The 25524-nt window shown below is 40.8% G+C and overlaps 1 protein-coding gene across 4 annotated transcripts in view; it reads left to right on the forward strand.

Moving 5' to 3' along the window:
* The first annotated feature begins 606 nt into the window (after positions 1-606).
* Positions 607-25524, forward strand: part of LOC127580018 (CDP-diacylglycerol--glycerol-3-phosphate 3-phosphatidyltransferase, mitochondrial) — a 34910-nt gene continuing 9992 nt past the window's right edge. The window contains exons 1-7 of one of the 4 annotated variants that reach the window (XR_007957766.1): positions 607-739; positions 4071-4266; positions 5915-5992; positions 7648-7747; positions 8599-8788; positions 12084-12262; positions 20994-21279. Coding sequence is in view for 3 of the 4 variants with exons in the window: in XM_052033150.1 (XP_051889110.1) it covers positions 618-739; positions 4071-4266; positions 5915-5992; positions 7648-7747; positions 8599-8788; positions 12084-12262; positions 20994-21521 (1393 nt within the window). In the remaining variant the exon portion in view is untranslated. Of the gene's footprint in view, positions 740-1223; positions 1317-4070; positions 4267-5911; positions 5993-7647; positions 7748-8598; positions 8789-12083; positions 12263-20993; positions 21522-25524 lie in introns of those variants that run through there. The other 3 variants (XM_052033150.1, XM_052033152.1, XM_052033153.1) reach the window with 3 other exon arrangements.

Consider the following 25524-nt stretch of genomic DNA (forward strand, 5'->3'; position numbering starts at 1 on the left):
GTGGGGGGTGCAGGGTGTGTGTGGGGGCTGCATGGTGTGGGGGGGGGGTGTGGAGGGTGGGGGGTGCGGGGTGTGGGGGGTGCAGGGTGTGTGTGGGGGGGTGCGGGCTGTGGGGGGGTGTGTGGAGTGTGGAGGGTGGGGGTGTGTGAAGGGTGTGGGGGGGGTGTGGGGAGTGTGTGGGGGGTGCGGGGTGTGTGGAGGGTGGGGGGGTGCAGGGTGTGGGGTTGCAGGGTGTGTGGGGGGGTGCAGGGTGTGGGGTGTGGAGGGTGTGCGGGGTGTGGGGGTTGTGCGGGGTGTGGGGGGGTGCAGGGTGTGGGGGGGTGTGGGGGGGTGCGGAGGGTGGGGGGGTGTGCAGGTTGTGGGGGGTTGCGGAGGGTGGGGGGGGTGCAGGGTGTGGGGGGGGTGCGGAGGGTTGGGGGGGTGTGGGGGGGGTGCGGAGTGTGGGGGGCTGTGGAGGGTGTGGGGGGGTGCGGAGGGTGGGGGTGTGTGAAGGGTGTGGGGGGGTGTGGGGAGTGTGTGGGGGGTGCGGGGTGTGGGGGGGTGCGGAGGTTGGGGGGGGGTCAGGGTGTGGGGGACAACCCGGAGCCCGGCATCGAGGACGTCCCGTCTGTCCCAGCATGCTCCACGCTGCAGCGATGGCGGCTGCCGCGGCGGCGTCCAGGCTGGTGGCCTCGGTGCTCAAACCCCTCGCCGCCGGCCTGACGAGGAGTAAAGTGGCGCTGAGGAGAAGGGAGCGGAGGTGAGTGTTGCGGCCAGCTGATTGCGGCAGGATCCCGGCTCCCTCGGCGGAGGAGAGAGCGGGGGCCGGGACCCCGCCTGCAGCCGCCGGGCCGGGGCCGGGGCCGGGACCCCGCCTGCAGCCGCCGGGCCGGGGCCGGGGCCGGGACCCCGCCTGCAGCCGCCGGGCCGGGGCCGGGGCCGGGACCCCGCCTGCAGCCGCCGGGCTGCCCGGTGACACTTGGGGTCGTGTCTGTGGGGAATGCACCGAGAACTGAGCGGCTGCTCGCCCACTCGTTGGCTCCCCGTTCTCCTTCCCCCACTGGACGCGGGAAGTTTCAGTCATCTAAGTTTATCTTTTTTAAAAAAGAGAAGTTGACTGAGGTTGGAGGAGGCTTCAGAGGCAACACACAAGATGCTGGAGGATCTCAGCAGGTCTGTGGGGGGCAATGGACAGTCGACGTTTCGTGTGGAGACCCCTCACCTGGACTGAGAGGGGAGGTGGTCAGGGTGTTCTGGATGCTGTGTTTTGGGAACAGGCAGCCCCCACGTTACGACAGGGTTCAGTTCCCGTGAACCGTTCGTAAGCCGAACTGTTGGTAAGTGGGGAAATGAACAGGGACGGTGTGTAGGAGAGGATCACAGGAGCACCTGTGATGGTAGCCGGCCTCACTGGCTCGGTGAGTGAGGCCGCTCAGCGCCCCCAGCTCTGCTCGGCAAGACCCAGCCCCCGATTGTTGCGGGTGGGGGAGAGAAGGCACACGGAAATGCCTCGTACCCACCCGGCAGATGATGCCTGCAGTAGCCGGTAAACCCGTCACCATCCATCCCACTGAGCTCCCAAACGCTTGTTCGTATGTACGGGGTGTCTATGAGTCAGGCGTATGTAACTTGGGGAGGACCTGTAATGATAATAGGAACTTAATTAAATTATTTTGAGGTAATTAAACAAAATACTAAAAGTACTGAAGTGGTCAAGCAGTATCTGTGGAGCAAGACACCTTTCTCTGATCTCTTAACCTTGTGTGAGAAAATGAGAGTTCGATGATCTAACTGATAATCTGCAAAACCTCAATTTCTTGGAGGTGTCGTTGCATAGAATATTCAACATAGAATGAGATCATTTGATCTGATTGGTTTTTGTTTACAGCGCACACTAGCCTCTTCTTGTTGTAAAACACTATGATGCTGGAGGAACTCAGCAGGCAGAGCAGCCTCCATGGAGAAAAGCAGGAGGTCAACATTTCAGTTCAGGACTGAAGATGGGAAAACGGGAAGCCCAATATATAGGAGGGAAAAGCAGAGCAGTGATAGGTGGACAAAAGAGGGGAGGCAGGGTGGGCACAAGGTGGTGTAATGCAAGTAAGAGATAGTGATAGGCAGGTGCGGGGGAGGAGAGGAGAGCATATCCACTGGGGGATGGGTCAAAGGTAAGGAGAATAAGGGGGGGGGGTAGAAAAAAGAGAGAGAGAGCCTAGGAAAGAGAAGAAAAAAAGAGGCATGGTTATTGGGGGGGGGGGGGGGTGAGGGGTGTAGGGACTACTTAAAGTGGGAGAATTCAATGTTCATGTTGTTAGGCTGCAAGGTTCCAAGACAGAAAATGAGGTGCTGTTTCTCCTGTTTGCAAATGGAATTCTCCTGGCAGTGGAGGAGGCTGAGGACTGACATATCAGTGATGGAGTGGGAGGGGGAGTTGAAGTGACTGGCAACAGGGAGATGCAGATCGCGGTTACGGACGGAATGCAGGTGTTACCTTTGACCCATCCCCCCGTTTATCTGCTCTCCCCTCCTCCTCCACATCTGCCTATCACTATCTCTTGCCTGCATCTACCTATCACCACCTTGTGCCCACCCCACCTCCCCTCTTTTCACCACCTATCACTGCCCTGCTTTTCCCTCCCATATATTGGGCTTCCCCTTTTCTCGTCTTCAGTTCTGAAGAAGGGTCCTGACCTGAAACATTGACCACCTGCTTTTCTCCACGGATGCTGCCTGGCCTGCTGAGTTCCTCCAGCATCATCATGTTTTTCATCTCGATTCCAGCATCTGCAGTCCTTTGTTTCTCTTCTTGCTGTACTTTATGTGATCCTAATAAAATATCCTACTGTTCCTTCATTATGTGTACGTTTCCCTTAAGTGCTCCTATATGTATTCACCTTCACCATTTTGTGGTAGTGAACTTCAGATTCTCACAACTCTCCAGATAAAGAAGTTTTTGCCGGAATTCATTATTGGAAACCATAACAAAACAAACTTAAAGCTTTAAATAATTACACTTACTGACCAGTCCGAGTGTTAGCATCCTTTGCAATTTCAATTAATATCCACTGCTGATTGGTAAATTCCCATTTTGTTACTACTCTGATGGAAGGCATAGCATAAATGGAATTTAGACCTAAATGGAATACAAAAGGAAGGTTCAGACACAGATTCTGCAGATGCTGGAATCTGGAGCAACACACACAAAATGCTGGAGGAACTCAGCAGGTCAGGCAGCATCTATGGAGGGAAACAAACAGTCAGTGATTCGGGTTGAGACCCTTCATCAGGATCTGCTGAGTTCCTCCAGCGTTTTGTGTGTGTTGCGAAAGGGAGGTGGTGCTGATTTGATGAATAACAAATTGGTTAGAAATAAATTCTGTTTCCTAATTCTAGCCTTGACAGCCCTAATCCTCCCAGATGGAGGATGCTGGGCCACTTGGAGCTTCAACACAAGTTGGTGCATTTTTGTCTGGTGACATTACCAAGGTATACATAGTTAACATAGGTTGTGATGTTGAGGTACTGATCAGCCATAATCTAACTGAATGATGGAGCAGGCGTAAGTAATAGATCCAACAGCCCTTTGCTGTTGGATCTATTACTGTGTGCTAGATTTTCTTTTCATGTTGGCATTTCCATGTATTTTCTTTTTATGTTGCACTGTTATAAATCATTGCAAGACTTAGCAAGATCTAAAATGTGTTAAGCTTACCAGTATTCTTTGATTTCCAAAGATGTATGTGATGGGTTAAGTGAATTAAGTGTAATTTGAAATTATCTGTATGCTCCAAACCTCTCATGGACTACATTGCTTTCAAAAGAAACTGTAATTTATCTTGTATGGCAAGAGCTTAAGTTTTTAAAAACTACCATGCTAAAGTTTAAACATTTGAAATTATTAATTACTTCTATATTCTCATTACCTTCGATGGAGCTATTGATTTCTTAAATTGAGTAATTTCTCCATGTCTTGACTAGTGACTTCAGTTGAACTTAATCAACATGAAATAACTGATCTCTTCTTAAAAAAACTTGCAGGCTCGAAACTTTCCTGCTGCCTTTTTTAATACTAAAAACCTCTTTGAACCTAGGTCTTCATACCTGCTGTTGGCTCCATTACTGGCTCAAGCTAAAGCAAGAGCTGATCTGCCCCCTCCACCTTGTTGCATTTCTGCACACAATGTTCAGCGGTTCCAGTGGATTGGAGAGCTTGTTCCAGCTTTTGGAATTTCAGGGAGTCAAGTGAATGTCTTACGTTCACCCTCAGAATTCTATGATACATTGAAGGTGAGAATAATTTGGTCAAGCAAAGCAGTTCTCATCTGAACATTTGACAGCATCTTTTCATCTATTACATGCCTTCTAAATTTGATCAGTAAAAGTATAGCAAAACTGTTCCTAACCAGATTTTTGTTTATATTTGCTTTCCAAAAATTTATTTTTATCCCATCAATTAACATCAAAAGATAATTAAATTAATCATGGATGTGGAAATATTATGTGTACATGTCCTGGCTTCCTGCACTGTATATGAGAAAATGATGTTTGAAATTTTGAACTGATATTTCACTTCATTTTGTTTTTTTTGCATTGGTGGACAGAACTATAACTAGTTTCTTTCTTTGTGTTGAAGTTTCCTGTGATAAATGACTATAAAGTTGCAGGGATTACTTTTGTAGTGTGGTGCTTGCATATTTTTAAATAATCTGCTCATTGCGATTGTGTTTGGTTTATTCCTATATTGCAGGAGGTCTAGACTCATCCAAGGAATGTGAATTTGAAGTTGGTTTGAGAGCAAATTAAGATTGCCATTTAAAAACACATCTGATTAACTCATGAATGTATAGGGCACATGCCATCATTGCCTATTGTAGCCTATGTGGGATTACTGTCCATACAAACCATATGGGTTCTCAACTGAAGCGGCATCTCCAGAATGGCCACCAACATCTCAGGCTAACTAGGAAGGGGCCTCGCCAGTAATACTTGCAAGCCAAGAATGAATTTTAAAAAAGTAATTTAAACCATAGTGTTGAAAAACACTGGATTTGTTTTACTATAGTTCTTATCCAATATGTTGAAGTTAATTGTTTTATCACACAATTAGTAACAGGAACAAACAACTTATACTATTCAAGTAAACACAACCCATAGCCACATTCTGCTGTTCCTGGCAACAGCAAATATAAGAGTCTTCAATAGCTCTTGACACTACTTGGCCATGGCTACAGTTTGTGGCAAAATCTGCTCAATCAATCCGGGAAATCAACAGTTCTTGAGAAAATCAAACAATTCTCTCCCATTTCTTCTGCTGTTACAAAGCTCTGGTGACAGCAAATTATAGGTATGTCTTCTCCAATTTAATCCTTGACCCCACTTCTAACTCCAGTCCAAAGTAGTTCTTTCTATTAATGGCAAAATCTTTTATAGACATGATCAAATAACTTCCCATTACATGACAAAACAATATAGCAACCAAGCTTAAATTTAGTTGTTTAACACATTAACCATTACCACACCAGTGACTTTCGACAATATTTAGTTGCACAAATCACAAAGTGTTGATAAACTAAATAGAATGTATAATAGCACACTGTTCTAAAGTGAATACAAAGTTCTTGCTGTCTTCAGCATCATACTACACATGGATGAAACTATGAGCCTTGCAGCTCTGCTTGTGCTCTGGAGATTTTATCTAAAGACACACACTTTTAGTGTACTGAAGCATTAGTAAAAAATTAAACTGAATAGAAGATAATACGTTCTTGGAGGTTTGGGATCTTAGTTTCATGTAGTTTGAGGGAAAGGATTTGGATGGTCTTGGCCAATTGGTGTTTGAGGCTTTGAATTACCTCAAATGTTGTGCATAAATTTATGTGTTTTCTTAATAGATGATTACATTGAAATAATGTTTTGATTTTATTTGTATAAGTAGGAACACATCAAAATGGCAAAGAAGAGAATTGTTTTGGCTTCCTTGTACCTTGGAACAGGTCCTTTGGAACAGGAGCTGGTGGGTAACATACTAGAGAAGTTAATTATTGAATGGTATTTTACTTTGTCAGTTTCCAGAGAATTAAGGAATTATATGAAAAAGTATTCAGCAAAGTCAGGCATGTAATCATCAAAATCTGCAAATGATTGAGAATTGATTCATGCATCATGTTGTATTTCAGACGCACAATGTACAGAACTTGTTTTTAGGGATGTCAGTCTCACTGGTAAAGCCAGCATTTATTGTTCATCCCTAATTTCATTTGAGTAGGTGATGCTGAGCTACTTTGAACAGTTGCAGTCCATCTGGTGAAGTTACTCTGCATTCCTTTTGGGCAAGGTAGTCTAGGATGTAGACCAAGTGACAATGAGGTAATGTCGAAACGTTTCAAAGTCAGGATGGTGTGCAATTTGGTTTTATGGCCAAACTGTTCTTGAGCAAAGTGTTTACGATATCCCAGTGGAATGATTGAAGCTAAAGGAGACTGATTCCCACAGAGAGGATTTGTTATTTTGCGAGTCACATATTGCGCTTGGCTAGGTCAAGAGAACCTTCTACAGACATGAGCATCTTTTCCCGTCACATTTGGTTTCTGGGACTAATGTCGCTGGGAATATGGTCAGAGGAAATAAAAGGCAGCTTTAAATCCAAACATATACTGAACTATGAGTCTAATTTGTAGATGTTTATGGTACTGACAGAACAATGGGAGGGAAAACAATGTGTTAGGAAGTAAGACTTCCTGAGCATGATGATTAAGTCTTCTGCCTTTTGAAGACTAAGATCATTGAGATTTTTATTCATTCATTATATGGACTTAACTGCTTACAAGGCCAACATTTATTATATGTCTTTTAATTGCTCTTGAATTTAGTGTGTTGTTGGGCCATTTCGGAGGGAAGTTTGCGAAAGCAACTTAACCATTCTACTGCAGTAACACTAAGTGGCTAGTCTGGTTTCCAAATCTTTGAGTATTTTGGCTTCTTGAAGAGATTTTGTGCTTGTTTAGTAAATTGGGGCAATGTTTCTGTGAATGTAGTTGCTGTTGGATTTCTGCAGAGCACCAAGGTCACGCAAATACAATTCATTGCAGCTGTTTCTGATGTGTTGAGCTCAATTAAAAATGTGTTTTCGTCTGTTTTATGCTTCAGGTTAGAAGAATCTAGGATGTCAAATCCAGTTTTTTAAATTGAAAATTCATTTGTATAAAAATCATAACAGATTATAAAATATAAAAAATTTGGAGTAAATGTAATTGTATAGTGGGACAAATTGTATTAAGTGATTCTGTACCTCTTGTTTAAAATGTAAATAGTATTTGACTTTTTTAAATGAAAGACTTGGAATCCATTTGGGCGTCACTAATGTTATTAGAAAGCCCAGACTTGATAAAGTTGGTCTAATTTTTGAATAATTAACAAAAATATAAAAAATCTTGTTCTGACAATGCCACATCCCATGGCAAGTTACACTGATGACATGGCAATACAAACTGGAAGATTGTGTTGTTTTAACGTCTAAAATCAAGACAATTTGGATTTGATTTCGTGGCAGGGGAGGGGAGTTATTGTTTGGTTTTCAAGAATTGAAAATTGAAATTTTCAAGTTTTGACAATATTGATAGAATTGATATTTCAGGTTAATAAAGTGTGGCTTTTATCAATGTTCTTTAGGTTGATTGTATTGAAGAAACTCTGCGAAGGTCACAGGAGGAAACTATGATACCTGATCTTACAGTTGCTGTTCTGCTAGACTGCACAAGAGGGTCTAGAGGTGTGTAAAAGGTAACAATTGTTACCATGAAAATATTTATTTATTCCTGTAATGATGGAAATAACTCCATGGAAGAATTATAGCAGTAAGTTAATTAATGAAATTGTAATGAAAAATGCCCATTATACTTTTTTGGTGATGAGTGAAGGCGAGTTGTATATTTTAAGTGTTGTGCTTGCTTTCTCATTAATATTTATAGCATTTTTTAACAAATAAAGCTATAATTTGTCACGTTGTATATTGTATGTTTCAAACTTTAATATGAAGTGACAGAACAGAATGACTTTTGAAGAGTCAAGCACACTCGTAATGATATAGACTACTCGTGTACTCTGTGTAAGTTGCTCAAAGTCGTGTATTAAATTGGATGCTCTAAAGTTAGTACACATTTCTCCAAGAGGCTTCCTGTTGTGGTCTACTGTTGTTTAGGTTAATGTTGATCTGGGTTTATACAAGAATATGCTAATAAAACTGGGAAACTCAATTTGGGCTTTTCCCGTAAAATTTTGGGCTTTCTCCTGGAGCCCTCCTGGCTGCTCTTGGGTCTGAATGCTGACATGTATTTAGACACTGGGGGCACAATGTCTGACCATGTCTTCATTAGTGACATAGGGAAATGAAAGTCTAAGGTTAAATAAATGTCATGCTTATCTTTTGTCACGTGTGAAGTTTAGCTGCAAAACATGGTTCAAGGGAAAGATGTATGAAAGGTAGTTTTGTCCTTTTATGCTGGAGAGTTTTTATTTAATTTTCATTTATTAAAATTCTGCGCATTAATTGTTCGGTGAGAAATTCTTAAAATTGAGAATCACTTATCATTCTACTTGTGATTGTATTGTGCTATTCCATAGGGAAGAAGAACTCTCGAACTATGCTGATTCCATTGCTGAAGAAGTTTCCAAATCAAGTGCGTATCTCTTTATATCACACCCCAGATCTCAGGGGTATTCTTAAACTCCTTGTTCCAGAGCGGTTCAATGAGACAATTGGCCTACAACACATCAAAATCTACCTCGTTGACAATAACGTTATTATTAGTGGGTGAGTATAAAATAGTTGAGCTGTAAAATAGATTGAATATTGCCCCTGATAATTCTGGGGGTTAATAAATGTGGTGGCAGAGAATAGAAATCCCCAGTATGCAGGATTTTGCCAAATTTAACTGCAATCTTCATTGTATTGTCTTTCTTTTACCCAGATTACCACCCAGTTGTTTGTCAGCAGAGAGTCTAGACAAGAAAGCCACAGTGGCAGGCCAGAGCTGAGCTGGCCGCTGACGGGGAGGCGATCTGTGCATTGTGGGGCTGGCGACTTGGGATTATGCGGAGGGATGGGTTGTATTGGTCAATCACAGCAGTGAGGAGAGGGCACGTCAGGAGATTTACTTGCAAGTAGTGCTTCCTGTCTCTGTTTAGCTGCTGGATGTCACAAGCTCAGGGAACTCATTTGACAGCTGCATTTTGGGAATCAGATTTTGATACTGTAATGAAGAGTTTGCCTCTCAATGACAGGACAAAGGCATGCCACAAAACCCTGTAGAAAATTTACTGATGTGTAGTTGGTAGTTTGAAATCATGTGTCACAGTATTTTTGTTTTAAAGTCAAGCTGACCCACCATTTTGGGAGATTATGCTAAGCACTTTAATCAGTTTAATTTCATTCATGATGCAAGTTTTTTTTTTCTTTACTGGTTTTGTGATTTATTTGCCTGATTCACTTGTAGGATGCGTTTAGTCGGAGTACATTTAGGATTGAAAAAGGAAATAGGCTGTGTGTTCTCTCTCTTCCCCTACCTTCCTGGGAAAATCCAACAACCTGCATTTGTCGAGCACTTTTAAGGCAACAAAATATTCCAAGCTGCTGCACAGGTGCCCAGTATTAGAGGAAAATGAGAGGAAAATCGAGGGATATGGGCATCCTGTAGGTAGAAGGGATTAGCTATGTCGGCACAACATTGTGGGCAGAAGGGCCTGTTCTATGCTGTACTGTTTCTATGTTCTGTATTGACACAAACTGATAACCAGTCGAAGGAGGACATATTTGGTGAGGTGACTAAAAGCTTGGGTAAAAAGAGAGGTTTTAAGGAAAAGAGGTCAAAAGTCTGAGACGCTTAGGGTGTGAATGTGAGCTTGATGTTTAAAGGTATAGCCAACTATGGTGAAACCACAGAACCTAAGAAGCAGGAGTAGCCCCTTGTGTTTGCTTCACTGTTGGAGATCATGGCTGATGTTTAACTTGGCTCCACTCTCCTGACTAACTCCATATCCCTTGATTCCCATAATATCTAAAAAGACAGACATCACTGTCTTGAATGTACTCAATGACTGAGACTCCACAGATCTCAGGGGTAGAAAATTTCAAAATCTGGCACTCAATGGCTGAAGAAATCTTTTTATTTCTGAATGGCTAACCTTTTATTTTGAGACTGTGCCCTGGCTCTGGATATCCCTGCATTTACCCTGTCAAGCCCTGCTATAATTTTGTACATATTAGGGAGATCACCTCTTATATTTCAAAACTCGAGTGAGGACAGGCTTAATCTGCTTAATCTCCTGTCATGTGACAGACCTGCCATCCTAGTGATTCTTAAATTTTCTCAATCAAAGGTATATCTTTCCTTGGGTATAGGAAGGATATCGTTGAGCTGGAGAGGATGCAGAGGAAAATCACCAGGATGTTGCCTGGATTGGAGCATTTAATTTATAATGAGAGATTGGATAGGCCGGGTTTGTTTTCCCTAGAGCAGAGGAAGCTGAGGAGGGACTTGATAGACGTATATATAAAACAAAATGAGTATGACAGGGTAGATAGTAAGGATTTTTTCCCCCAAGTTGGGAGGTTGTCTAAAACATGAAAGCATAAGGATAAAGTGAGAGGAAATTCAGAAGGGTTCCAATCACACAGAGAGTGGTTGGAATGGTGGTGGCACCATTTAAGAAGCATCCAGACAAAAACTTGAAATACCAAGGCATAAAAGGCAACAGGGCTAATGTGGGCAAATGGGATTAGTGTAGGTAGATTCAATGGTCGGCATGGATGGGGTGAGCCAAGTACAGATCAGACCTGTACACAGTGTTACAGCTGTAGGTTAACCTTTAGTGATCCTGTACAAGGACAGCCAAGTCCCTCTGATCACCAAAACCTTCCAGTCTTCCACTGTTTTATGTTTGATATTCAATGTTGGATCAAGTGTAATTGTTGAAAGGAAAAAGTGTGTGAACAACCCTAGCCAATGGTTATAGCTGCACATGCCCACAGACTCCTGTAAGGCATGAAACAGCAAGGCAGGGGATTGGAACTTACGGGAACAGGGCACATAACTGTCCATCACCATAACCAGTCACTTTGGAAATCCTGTTGATTCAGGCATTCAGAGTCTAAACCAGGAGGTGTAGATTAAAATAGTTAATTCAATGGCAAATCAAAAACTAAGAGGGGAAAGAAAAGCTGGGATTGTTTAACAATAATATTAAATCACAAGTACGTTGAGAATCTGATGAAATGATTCTCCAGACTTAAAGAAGTTAAGTTTCAGTGTCAGAGAAGTTCTTTGGCTGTTAAAACTTCATTTGTTTTGAACAGACATGTGCAATTTTATGGTATGTTTTGTGGATAGCTATAATGGAAGATTTGGATATACTTGAATAGCAAGTCTGTTGGCAGTATGCTGTTATGGCAGTGCAGTAGAAAAGTGGGGTATTTCACCCAGGAACTCCTGATTTCCATGTTTAACAGTCTGCAGTCAGAAATTACTGATCGACTATTGCTTTAATAATGATGAACATCGCGAGCCTTGTGGTTATTTTTACTCCGAAGTCTGGACCAGTGATTCAATTTTCATAGGATCATACTGCATGTGAACAGGCCCATCAGCCCACCAAGTCCACACAACTATCAAGCACCCTTTTATACTAATCCAACACCAATCCCATTTTATTCTCTCTGCATTCCCATCAATTCTACCACTCACTACACTCTAGGGGGAATTTTCAGTGACCAGTCAACCTATTAACACATTTGTCTTTGAGATGTGGGAAAAAACTGGAGCAACCGGAAGAAACCCACTGTCACAGGAGGAACATGTAAACTCCACACAGGTGGCACCAGAGGTCGGGATTGAACCCCAATCTCTTTCTGGAGCCACGCCACCTGTGGTTTTGTCATCAGTCTCCATGTGACAAGGAAAAAAAGATCTGTTTGGTGGAGTAGAATTTGTGAATGTAATCAGTGTACTGCTGCTAGTTATACTGAACTAGGCACTGAAGATACCTGAATTTGGGGAGCTGAAATGATATTGCAAATTGTAAAAATCTACCTTTCTGTTTACACATTCTAGAGCAAATCTAAGTGATTCCTACTTTACAAATCGCCAGGATCGTTATGTTTTACTCCGTGACTGCTGTGAGATTGCAGATTTCTTTGATGAGCTGGTCAGTGCAGTCAGTGATATCTCGCTTCAGTTGGAGCAGAATGATACAGCTGATGTGAAACCAGGAATGGTCCACCCATTCACAGGTAGGGTCAATTAACCACTCCCACAATTAGACTTAATCTGTCTCCGAGCCTGTATCCTACTGAATTAGGATTTTTTTCTTTTAACAAAATTAAATGAATTAGTTATTGCTACCTTCTGTTTGAAATGTATGGAGAAAACAGTAACCTAGAAATTTGATCCCCTAGTTATGCATAAGAAAATTGATTTTTTTCGAATGTGGAACATGATTATAATGGTTTTCAGGTTGAATTTCAAGTTCAGAGCAATTCCACCTGTTGTGAATTGCACAGGAGGGGATCAGTCGCTTTCTGCATTGAATATGAACAAACTGATACCATTCTCCATGCAGTGGATGGGAGAAATTAGCCCATGTGGTTCTGAAGATGCCAGTCTTTAGAAGCTATCAGTCAAACCAGGTTTTAATAGCAGTGAAGCATGATTTAAATGAGGTCTCTGCAAGCAAGTTCCAGCCTGGCACTAGAAATCTGACTAGGATTGATCCCCTGTTCAGCTATTCGTTTATCTACACTCTTTACCCCTACTGCTTCCTGGCTGGCTCGCATCTCGTAACCTTCAAAATCTACCCATCTGGGACCTCCAACCGCTTCTGCCACATCCAACACTCAGACCACTAACTGTTATCGGTGACCCCTGCATTACCACAATTCGGGTAATAGAAATTCGCCCTTACAGAATTCACAAATCACTTCCCAAAAATCTGAGATACGGAATAAAATTCGCTGCCATGGAACTTGTGTGGGGGGGGCAAAATGAAAATAAGTAACACAATTTTTTTTCAACTCGTGTTTCTTGCTGAATGCACCGATGACACACTTTGCATTACAAAAAATCACGATGTGGCCCTTTTCTAGGAACACAAGCCTCCTGTAAAATGGGGGTCACCTGTCTATACAATCATGAGAAGCAATCTTACGGTAGAGAGTCAGATTCTTTTTCCCAGGATGGAAATGTCAATGAGTAGAGGGCATGGTTTTAAGGTAAGAGGGGGAAAGATTGAAGGAGACTTACAGTGATAGATTTTTTTTTACACAGAGCATGATAGGTGACTGGAATATGCTGCTTGGGGAGGTGGTGGAAGCAGATGTTTAAGAAGCATTTAGACAGACATACAAACAGGTAGGGAATAGAGGGATATGACAGGCAGATGGGATTAGTTTAAGTTGGCATCATGGTCAGTGCAGATATTACAAGTCAAAGAGCCTGTTCCTGTGCTGTACTATTCTTTGAACTAACTGCAGGTAAAGGCCCTGTTAATCTAGGCACACACGTGCATCCGATAGCTAATGAATATAGGCAGTGCAAACCTTTTTTGTCAATGTTCTTGGCTTCAATATACTTGAGTTCAGATTCCAACTAACTCCAGCTCAAAAAGCCAGCAGTGATTCATCTGGTAGAACTTTTGTCTTGGGCTCAGAAGCTCAAGTTCAAGTACCATTCCAGAGACTTGAGGATAAAAATCTAGGTTAATGCTCCAGTATACTCAGGTATATGAATGAGAAAGTCTTTACCTACTACTGCAACCACTCGCTCTAAGAGCTATAGCATAGAATAGAAAAAGTTTTATCTCCAATACCACAGCTGACAGCATGTTGGGGTTGATGAGCATTGGCTGCTCAGTCAGGAGCTGTAGCTAGCTGAGAAGGAGAAGCAGCACAATCCTGGTTATGATGACTGATGGCTGTATTTGTGGCAGTGACACAGTTGTTTCAGAAGGTGGAAGTCACCGTGCCCGGAGCAGGAGTTGGAAAGGTGGAAGTGGGAATATATTAGCATTTTAATTCTAAAAGTCCAAATAGATTTAAAATGAAATCTGTTAACTTTTTAACTTCTGTGTGCTAGTACCGACTACCACTTTATCGTCATTGTGATGCATACTCTTTCCCTGTTTCACAGTGACACCTTGTGGTAATGGCATGTATTTTTAAGGCTACTTAATCCTGTTTTCTTACTGATATACAGTAGATGTAAGGCCATTATTAACAGTTGGCAAGATTAAATGTTCAAAAACAAATCTCAGTGACATTTAAAGTTAAAGTAACACTGCAGGAACCAAAGGGAATACAGTGAACATAAAGGCTGTCAATCCAGTTTTGGAATTAAATGTTGTGTCTCGCCCACTAATTTTAGTACAGTGAACATTTGGGAAAAATCCTGCATTGTATCTGAATATTATGTTGTTCTAGCAACTTTTGAGGTAATTTTTCAAGCTTCTTCATATTTCAATATAAATTTATTAGTGTGACAGCAAATCAAGTTGTTACTTGATTTCTTGACTTTTTTGGACAAAATCTAGCTCATATGTTTTATAAAAAAAATGGTTTGAAGGATAATTTTTTGGCAATTACATTTCAAACGGTAAACCTGTCTACTACTGAAACCCACCTCAGATGCATGAAAATAGATTTGCCACATATGATTTGTGAAAAACTATAATGTCTTGGTCAAATATTTAATAACTGATCATTGCGGACTATTTATTGTTAAATAAGTACATTATCTTTACTGAAGCAGACTGTAAGGTCAGCTTTGCCACAGAGAATTATGCTTAGGAGGTAGTGAAATATTAACCCTGAATCATTCAATTCTTGGAATTTATGTTTCAGAGATTTGTGCCGATAGGGGTTGTGTAAATGAGTGCCAGTGGTGTGATTATGAACCCAGTGTTAAGAATGTGACATCCTGTACTAAATGACTATAAAAGGCACAATTAAAATTAAGTTACTTTGTCCATAACATTATCAAAACTGGGCATACTTTTGTAAGGCCATGGTTCTACAATTTAATATTTGAGAGAGCACAGGTCTCTCCATTTAAACGTTGCTTATGATTAGATTGTTTAGATAGTAAGGTTATTTCAGTGACAACAATTTCTTTTTGAGTATTTATAAAGGCTCAATAAATTGATTGGATCGACATTTGATCCGTTAGCCGATATTCCTTATTTGCTTTGTGTCTTTGCATACATGCATTTCTGGGTGAAAATTGTTTTGGATATTTTAGTTCAGAAAGTGACGTTGTGATAAAAGATCAGCTATGTTCTTATTGTTTAGTGGAGCAGATCATCTATGGATTGTGGATCAGGGAATGAGGGGCTGTGTGACTATCTCTTTCTTTTATTTCTTATGTTCAGCTTTCCAGCTGTAGCTATACTTTAGCTGAGAAACATTTTACAGTTGTTATATACTGAAAATTCAAGACATCGTTGCTTGTTTAATGTAGTTACACCTGCTTGTACTGCCATATGAATCACCTACAAAAGGCCTTTGAATGAGCCAAGAAGGCATACCAACATGTTATGCAACTGTTAACACAACTAACAGCTAAATATCTAAAGTAATTTTTCATCTAATTTTAGAATTGGTCCTGTTTCTTTTCATGTGACAAGTTGTAAATTGCAGCATTCTTGTTCTTCTGCCAAGCTAAAGTATCTGCCCTTTCCTTGGGCTGTCTTTTCTCTGAATTCTGGCTAGCTCTTTAGCATTTCTTAAATGAGACTAAATTCCTGCCTGCTCTAATTAAATCCTTTTTGGAACTCTCCTTATGCTTCATTCTCTTGCTTCTAAGAGCTGCAGTTCCCATCCTTTGCCTATCTAGGGGTTGCTCAGAGAGAATTTCAATTAAACTGCCTTTAGCCTGACTGAGAAGAGCCTGAATGCCTGTGAAACTAGCCGGTGGTGCTCTCTTGTCTCAGATCTTTGAGAATCACACACGATGGCTGACTTTTCCTTCCTCTCATGAAAACTGAAACAAGGGCCAATTTTTTTCCCAGTGGGAATTATTTCACATCTTTCGTATATTCATTCATTTAACAATAACAAAAAACACCCATCTTCCTCACAATATGTCTGCGGTAGTGCTCCTTCTAGAAAAAGTATTAAAGTACATTTGAGGACAGATTTAAAGATCATAGCATACATGTCATATAACAAAGGAAGTTTTAAAATCTCCTATGAGGTAACATGATCACATCACAGGATTTTGGATAGTGCGGCTATACCAAATTAAAGAGAAGAGTGGACTGCTTATGCAAATAATCAGCATTACTGAACCTGAGATTATATTCAAACCTAATTCATAGCTCTGCCATTAAATGGGCAGGGTGCAAAAGATGTACCTCTATCACTAAAAAGGGAAATGTTTAATGAAGAACTATAAAGGGTTATCCACATACCCCTCTGATCCACAACTAGAAGATGGATTTTGAATCTTTTGTTAACTGGCTCATGATGCTTCAATAATTTAAGTATGAATTGCATTCAAATCGTTTCATGATAAAATGCTAAAAAAAGCACCAAGCATCAAAAGTGGTACCCTGTACTGAGTTGTCTAAATCTCTTCTAGAATGCTGTTTACACAGTATTTCTGACTGTAAAGTGTGGTCCTTTTTTAAAAATTTATGCTAGGCATTGCTGACAAGCTTAGGATTTATTGTTCTTTCCTAGTTATCCTTGAGGAGGTGCCAAGCTGTCTTCCTTCAACTGCTGTAATCAGTGTGGTAAATGTTCTACTCCTGTGCTTTTTATTGGAGAGTTCAAATATTTTAACCTAAAGACCATGGATGAATGCCAGTGTATTTGTCAAGCTTCTGGTGAAATTTAGCGCTGAAAAGTCAAAATGAATTCTGCAAACCTGAGCTTAAAAACAATTCATATCATCATATTCTACAGAACCAAACGTGTTAAGGATGGAATCAAATTAAAAGTGGTCACGTAAACTGTAGGGAAGATTAATGCTAGGGCAGAAGATGTAGAATATTTTAGGATGTTTATTAACATAGAGGGAGAAAATAAATTTAGAATAAGAATAATTTAGGAAGAAATACAATAATAAACAATAAGAGGTACGAAGTAAATAAACGGACTAAAGTTTGACTGGTCCCCTGGACCCGATGGCCTGTGTCCTAAGGTCATAAAAAAGGTGGCTGCATCGCTGGTGATTTTTCAAAGATCCTTGCATTCTAGAGAGGTCGGTGCAAAGTGAAAAACCACAGATGTAAAGCCCATATTCAAGAAAGGAGGGTGACAGAAAGCTATACACTAGTTGATCTACCAACCGTCATTGGGGAAAATGCTGGGGTTTATTACATAGAAAGTAGTAGCAGGGCACCTAGAAAATCAAAATACAATGAAGCCTGTCAGCATGGTTTTAAGAGAGGGAAATAGTATTTGACAAACTTATTGGCTTTCTTTCAATATGTAATGGGTGGATGAAGGGGAATGGGAAGACTTGGATCCTCAAAAGGCAGTGATAAAGTGCTAGGCGAGAAGTTATTGTACAAAGAAATACAAGCAGGAATAGGATATTCAGCCTTTCAATAACATTATGATCCCTTGATTTCCCTAAACAGTTTTTTTTTTTCTATTTCTTTCTTGGATATTTGGAATATAACTGAGACTCCGTAGATTCACCACTTCTTTTCCTCATCTAAGTCCTGAATGGTAACGCCTCCCCTTCCCCATTTTGAGACTGTGACTGCTGGTTTGAGGCACCCCATCCAGGGTAAACCTCTGCCTGTATCTATTCTGCCATTAAGAATTTTGTATGTTTCAAGGAGGTTACCACACACACATCCTTTTCACGACCCACACTGGCAACTGGCCACATATCATCGACAGATTTCGATTTATTGCATTTGGTCCCCTTTTTCAAATTATTGATGTAGATTGCTGATAGTTGGGGTCCCAGCACTGATCCTTGTAGCACCCTCCCTTCAGAACCTCTTAGTAACTGGTTTATTCCTATTGTTTTCTGCCTGTTAACCAAGTATCAATCCATGCCCATATATTTGCCCCATCCCATGTGCTCTTATTTTGTATAATAACATCTTGTGTGGCATCTTACATAAATCCAAATATATCACATCCACTAGTTTCTTTTTATCGATTCTGTGAGTTACCTAAAAATAAACTAACTGATTTTGTCAAACGTGATATCCTTTCATTATACACTAGACACTGACCATTCTAACTATTATTCTTTAAGTGCGTTGTTACCATTATAAGATTTCTCTGTTAGTCACATGTAAATCGAAACACACAGTGAAATGCATCCTTTACAAAGAATGTTCTGGGGGCAGCCCGGAATTGTCACCATGTTTCCAGCGCCAACAGAGCATGCCCACAGCTCCTAACCCGTACATCTTTGGAATGTGGGAGGAAATCAGAGCACCTGGAGGAAACCCACATAGTCACGGGGAGAATGTACAAAATCCTTACAAACAGCAGCGGGAATTGATTCTTCACTGCTGATGTCAGGTTAACCAGTCTGTAGTTCCCTGATTTCCTTTTCTCCCTCCTTAACTAGTGGAGTTACATTTGCTGATTTCCAGCTGGGATCTACTCCAGAATCTGGAATTTTGAAATTCGACAACCACTGTCTCCGCAGCTGCTACTTACAAAACATCACCATGCAGTCATCAGGTCCTGAGGATTTATCAGCTTTCAGTCCCATTAATTTCCTCAGTGGTATTTTTCTAATAAAACTAATGCTAATGTCTTTCAGCTCCTCACTTACACTCAACCCGTTGTGCACTGCTGCTTCCAGCGGGTTTTCTGTGTGTTCCATGGAGATGGATGCAAAATATTTCTTCAGTTTTTCTACCATTATTCCCAAATACGGTTTCTCCTGTCTCAGTCTTTAAAGGACCAACATTTTTAACTTTTGCTAAATTTTTTTACATAGCTATAGCAGTTTTTGCAGTCTGTTTTTGTGTTTCACACTGGATTACTTCAAATTCTGCTTTTCATTTTCAATGAAGATCAGCGTTCTTCACTGAATTCAGAAATGTTCCTGATCCTCAGGATTACTCTCCTTGTCAACACCAGAAGCCTTTTCCTTTGACCTAATGCTATCTTGAACTTGGTGGCCTCAGCTGGACTACTTTTCCTCTTGATGCATTTTTTTTGTCTTGTGGAGTATATGTTACTTCTTAAGTGTATTAACTCTTTCATTGTTAGCCAATTTTATTTACCGTCATACCTCTCAATGCAGTTTCCTGAACTACCATAGCCAACTCCCGCTTCATTGTTTGCTTTGTTTAGATTTAAGAGCCTCGTTTTGTATTGAACTTGCACCTTTATGTAAAATTCTATTGTATTATGGTCAGTCTTTACAGGGCCCTGAACTGACAGATTATTAATTAACCCTTTGTTATTGCACAGTACTGAACGTAAAATGGACTCTTGCCTCATTGGTTTCCCAACACACTGATCCAGAAAACTTTTGTTAATTTTGATTTGCCCAGTTATGTGTGGATTTAAATCCACATAATTATTGTATTCCCCCTTTTGCACATTTGTCTAATTTTCTCATTTATATCCTGCCCTGCATTATCACTACTTGGAGGCCACACCCAACAACCTTATCTTACCCTGGCTCGCTCTTAGCTCCACTGCACTGATCCCACTCGATTCTTGGAGCTTTCTATTTTTTTTATCCCATCCTTAATTGTTAGTGTTACGCTTCCTCCTTTTCTTCTAAAAGTAAAGTACACTGGAATATTTAATTGTCAATCTTTGTCACTTGCCATATGTCAGGCATTTTGTCGACGCCCACGTACTTCTATTTATGCCTTAACTTTATTTATCTTGTTACAAATTGGTGGGCTAACTAACAAAATCAGGATAATTTCTGGTCAGTTTCTGGTTGGCTTGCCATAATTAGTAGGGGGCTGCGGGGACCAGGGCTGAGGCTTTATCAATTTGCCATAAGGAACATAATGAATTCCATCCAAAGTTGCTGATAGTACGAAGATAGATAGGAAAGTGGGTTGTGAGGAGGACACATCTGCAAAGAGATATAAATAGGTGAAGTGAATGAGCCAATATTTGGTGGGTGAAGTATAATGTGGAAAATGTGTGGTTGTCCACTTTGCTTGGATCATAAGGATCAAAGGATTAAGTTTAAAATTTATTTTGAAAAGTACAGAAAAAGTATGAAAGACCTCTGTCCAATACTTTTTAAGATTCTGACATGTTCAGAACATGTGAATTAAAGAAGCCACTCCGTTATTACATTTGTCACAGTAAGGAGATATATCGGAATAAAAACGGGATAGTTTATCGTTAGACAAGTGAACTCTATGGACCACTTTAAATTGAAGGAGAGAGTGACGGGCACATAATGACGAAGTATTAACCAATTGGAAACTTTCATTCCAAGTTTCCTCAGAAATTGACAATTTGGCTACAATTTAGAAAATATTTTGGCTTATTGAGTTTTTCTTTGTCCAGTCCCATTTTCTATAATTATTTTTTTAAACCTTCTATGACTGATGTAGTTTTTAAAGAGTGGGACAATTTAGGTATTACTTGTTTTCAGGATCTGTTTGTTGGAGGAAACCTTTCTTCATTTGAACAATCGTCTACCAAGTATAATTTACCAAAAACTCATTTTTTTTCTGATATTTACAAATTAGAGATTTTCTTCGATCTCAATTACATTCTTTTCCTTTGAGTCCTGATAAAAATTTAGTAGATGTAATTTTTAATTTGGAACCCTTTCATGATGGCTCAATATCTAATATTTATGACAGATTACTAGGAATGAGTAAGGTGCCTCTAGATAAAATTAAAAACGCTTGGGAACAAGATTTGCAGATGTCAATTTCTGAGGAAACTTGGAATGAAATTTTCAAATTGGTTAATATTTAACCTTTAATTAGACTTTTTGTAAACCTGTACTGAACATCCAGCAGAAATACTTGAGTTTACTGTTGAAATTATTTTTCAGGCAGTCGAAGAGATTTTTGTGCGGCAGCACATGAGAGGGTCATGGCTGTGGTGAATGAGGCAAGACGCAAGCAGCAACACACAACCCACCTAACAGGCTTGGCTAAGAGCCCTTCTCAAGAAGAGTTGGCACTTACTTCTGACATCGATCCAACTCTCAGAGAGGCAGACACTTGGATTTACCCCATAATACAAATGAAGCCATTTGAAATTAGAATAGATGAGCAAGTGACTGAAGCCTTGATGACTGAAGCTGAAGAGGATTCTAGGATCTACTTGACTTCGGGGTATTTCAATCTTACTCAAACCTATATGGATCTAATTTTGGGAACCAGTGCAGATTACCAAATATTGCTAGCCTCTCCAGAGGTGAACGGTTTCTTCGGTGCTAAGGGTGTAGCAGGAGCCATTCCTTCAGCTTATGTTTACATTGCCAGACAATTTTACAGCAGCGTGTGTCAGAGTGGGCTACAAGATAGAATAATGTTACGTGAGTACTTCAGAAAAGGGTGGACTTTTCATGCAAAAGGTGGGTGGTAGTTTATCTTTTAACTTTTGGTAGTGGTTGAAATGTTGGATCTAAAAACAAATATTTTCAAAGAATGCACTTTTCCTCAGTTGTGTGGAATAGGTCTGATCTGTCTCTCTTTACTGCATGAAGGCGTTCCTGATTATTTTTTTTGGTAGGTGAACTACTTGTTTACCAAAGGGAGAAAGGAAGAAGAGAGAAAAAAAAACTCCCAGTTCTGTAGTTGTTTAACTGGGTGTAAAATTTTTGCTGAGACTTGATTCATTTGGCAGCACATTCACTTATTTATTAGTAGACATGGGTTCAAGCTCCACTCTTGGACTTAAGCTTGTGATAAAGGTTGGCAGTTCAGTGAAGCGTTGAAGAAATTTTGCATAGGAACTCTTTCTTTATTTAGGTATTAAACTCTGCCACAGTAACCAGAGGAAGGAACAGAGTGGTAAGTGTTCCATGAATCCCAGCACTCCTCCTCCTCCAAAAACAGGGATCTTCTATGCTGTATTTGGGTTATTATTAGTGCAGAATGCCCACGTTATAATAGTCGATGCATCTGAAATCCTTGTATACATCTCAGCGACACAATAAAGCACAATCCAATCAACACTGAAGACACAAAAGACTAGTTGCTGGAACCTGGAGCAAAAAACAAGCTGCTGGAGGAACTCAGCTGGTCAGGCAGCATCTGTGGAGGGAAGTGGACAGTTAATGTCCATTTCCCTTCGCAGGTGATGCCTGACTGCTGAATTCCACCAGCAGTTTGTTTTTTGCTCTAATAAACATTGCTGTGTGACATTGATTTTACATAATTAACTATTTTAGATTCAGTTTTTCTTAGTATCTGAGGCTAAACTAAGACAACCTTACCTTGCTTTGGGTTTGTGTGCCAATAGTGTAAAGTCAGATGTGGGAGAGGCCTTCAGCCCTCTACAGGTTTAGTGTGTGTTGTGTATAGCTTCCTCTGAGGAGAGGTGGTACAACTATGGTGCTTGCTACCCACCAGCGACTGACTGCTTTGTTTTTCCATTAAAAGTGACTGGCATTCCTTTGGGACATGACTTTCAGGAGGATACCTTCATTTTTCCAATATGCTGAAGCTACCCTGGCAAATGGACTGGGACAGAAAGCAGCTTTCAATGCATCGGTTCTGACTACTGCTAATTAATCTGCCCTGCTTTAACTTGTGCCTTTTAATGCCTCACCCAAGACCTCTTACAAATCTGTGCAAAGCAGTTTGTCATTTTAACCGGTGTCCTTAAACATTAATCCCAGAGTCCTTTTGGTGAAGAAAAACAGGCAAGACTCTGAACTGTCTCTCAGATTTAAATCAAAAGCATTTTTATTTTTGTTAGCTGGTCATAAGAGTCAGCAGGGAACCAGTGCCCAGGGCTGTGCCTACAGATATGCAAAATTGATTGGCAGGAATGGACCAGAAATCCCTTCCAAGCTGCCCTCTGACCTTTGTTACCTTTAACTGGGTGGAGTGTGAGAGCACTAAGTTGACACACGTTAATCTTTTGTCATATATTTTGTCTGTTTTCTCATTTGTTCTCTGTTACTTCTGCTACTTTTTGAGAAGCAGCCTAAACCGTTATCTATGTTTGGATCAGAAATTCACTGACAGAATTTTCAGTCTCAAAGTGTTGCCAGTTTAAGATTCTGCTTGTGCAGAATGATGACTAATAAATCCTCCTGCCTCTGAGGCAGAAAAAGTGGGTTCCTATTCACTTCAGAGAGTTGAGATGTTACAGAAATGTCATTTTAACGTCAGGCTTATCAGAGACATTGTCTTCAGATATTAACCAAGGTCCAGTCTGCCTTCTATGGTGGACCCAAATATCCCTTTCTCTCTGGAAGAAGGAGAGGAGTTCTTCCTGATGTGCTGACTAACAACTATTCTCGACTAAAGTGCATTGTTTATTTATGTTGATGCTGTTTGGGTATTTTCTGTGCACAAATTGGTTCTTCAGAAACCATTGGTGTGAAACCCTTTGTGACATTCTGCCTCAAAAGTAATCTATTTGTTTATATATTGTGTGACCACATTTATTTTGGAAGGGCAGAAATCTTATGTTGTACTTCAAAAATAGCTGTACGTGAATCCAAGTAATTTAATGCATTCAGTGAATTGCAGGATGTTTTTTTTTCAGTAAACAGCTTTCTTCCTGGCAGTGGAGAATTATGTTCCAGTAAAATTCTGTGTAGCCCAGTATGACCTTGTTTCAGTTGCCAGCTGAATTGCACGATACAAGGCTGTATGGCAAGGCCTGGTGACAAGCTGGTGTCGATTGATCATGATCATCCAGAACCACACTCATGTGGGGGAAATCAGTAACTGAAATACAAGAATGTACTGGTAATGGGAGTCTCTGCGTTTAGTTAACGAAGCAGATGACTCAAGGTTTCATTGTATTTATCGTCTACTGATTGAGGATGTGTTTTCAGATATCTTCACAACCAGTCCAAACCTGGTGGTTGGCAGGGCTTAAAGAGAGTTTAATATCCATTCAGTTACAAAATTCTATAAAAGCTAAAGCTGTTGAGTTTGGAGAAAGAAGAGCTGAATAGACACCTAAGTTAATGAAATAAATAGCAAATGAGAATGTGGATGGGCAGTGATTTTGATAGGGAAAATGAGAAACTGGTGTGACTGGCCCTGAAACAGGAACTTAGCTGATTGAGCAAATGAGTTGCTGCCTACAGCAACAGCTCTGGATTTGACCGTGATTTGGGGGTAGATGGTTTAGAGGTGGAAGAAAAACTCTTCCAATTGACTTTGCTGAGCATCTGCGAGATTAACCCCACTGCATTCTTCCCTCTTCTCCACCCTCCTCCTTCCCAGTCATACAATCAACGTTAGAGCAACGTTAGTACTGGTACTTATGAACCAGTATGGGTTTGAAACCATTACACTTGGCAATCTTGCCCTGGCACCTCCAGCTGCTCTGAGATTGTGTGCTGTCTTAAATATGTACTGTGTTGCTTATTTTTGTTTTTATAAGGTATTTGGCCCCGTGGGTGATGTGGCAATAAAGGTTTTTAACAGAAATGCCGGTTCCCTGAGGGTTTTGATTAAATATCAATTGCAATGGGATTAGCCATGTTACACCATTGGGCTTTTTATTTTAATTAAATTTTTGGGATCCAGCCTTTGCTGGCAAGATTCAGACCCAACAACATTGAAGGATCAGCAATATTTTTCCAAGTCAGGATGGCGCTTGGAGGGGAACCTTCAGGTAATGATGTTCCTGTGTGTCTGCTGCCCTTTTCGTTCCTGGTGCTAGAGGCCATGGGTTTGAGAACCGCTGTTAGAGTAGTTGAGTAACTGCATTGTATTTTGTGGATGGTGTCCACTGCAGCCACTGTGCACGGGTAGAGAAGGGAATGAATGCTCCTGGTGAATGATGGGCTACCAATCAAGTGGGCTGCTTGTTGGGACTGCACTCATCCAGGCCACTGGAAAATCTTGCATCGCACTCCTGACTTGTGTTTGTAGATGGTGGAAAGGCTTTGGGGTGTCACTTGCTGCCGGGTACCCAGCCTCTGATATACTCCTGGAGTCACAGTATTTATGTGGCTGGTCAAACTGGGATTTTGGTTGTGGTGACCCTAGGTTGCTGATCATGGATTTTGGCAGTGGTAATGCAATTGAAAGTCAAGGGGTAGTTGGTTAAACTCTCTCTCATTGGACGTGGTCTTTGTCTGGCATATTTGTGGCTCAAATTTCACTTGCCACTTATCAGTCCATACCTGATCTTGCTGCATGCAGGAGTAGGCTGCTTCATTTGCTGATCATTTGTGAATGTACTGAACATATGTAGTCATTAGCAAACATCCCTGCCTCTGATCTTTAAATGGAAGGAAGATCGTTATTGGAGCATGTGAAAATGGTTGGATCTAGGATACTCCTGTAGTGATGTCCTGTGGCAAGAACTGCAACCATCTTCCTAAGGTTAGGAGAGTAAAATTAGTACCATTTCATATTTGTTTGGTAAACCATCCTGTT

This window comes from Pristis pectinata, chromosome 18, assembly GCF_009764475.1.
Source record: "Pristis pectinata isolate sPriPec2 chromosome 18, sPriPec2.1.pri, whole genome shotgun sequence".
In the NCBI taxonomy this organism is placed as follows: domain Eukaryota; kingdom Metazoa; phylum Chordata; class Chondrichthyes; order Rhinopristiformes; family Pristidae; genus Pristis; species Pristis pectinata.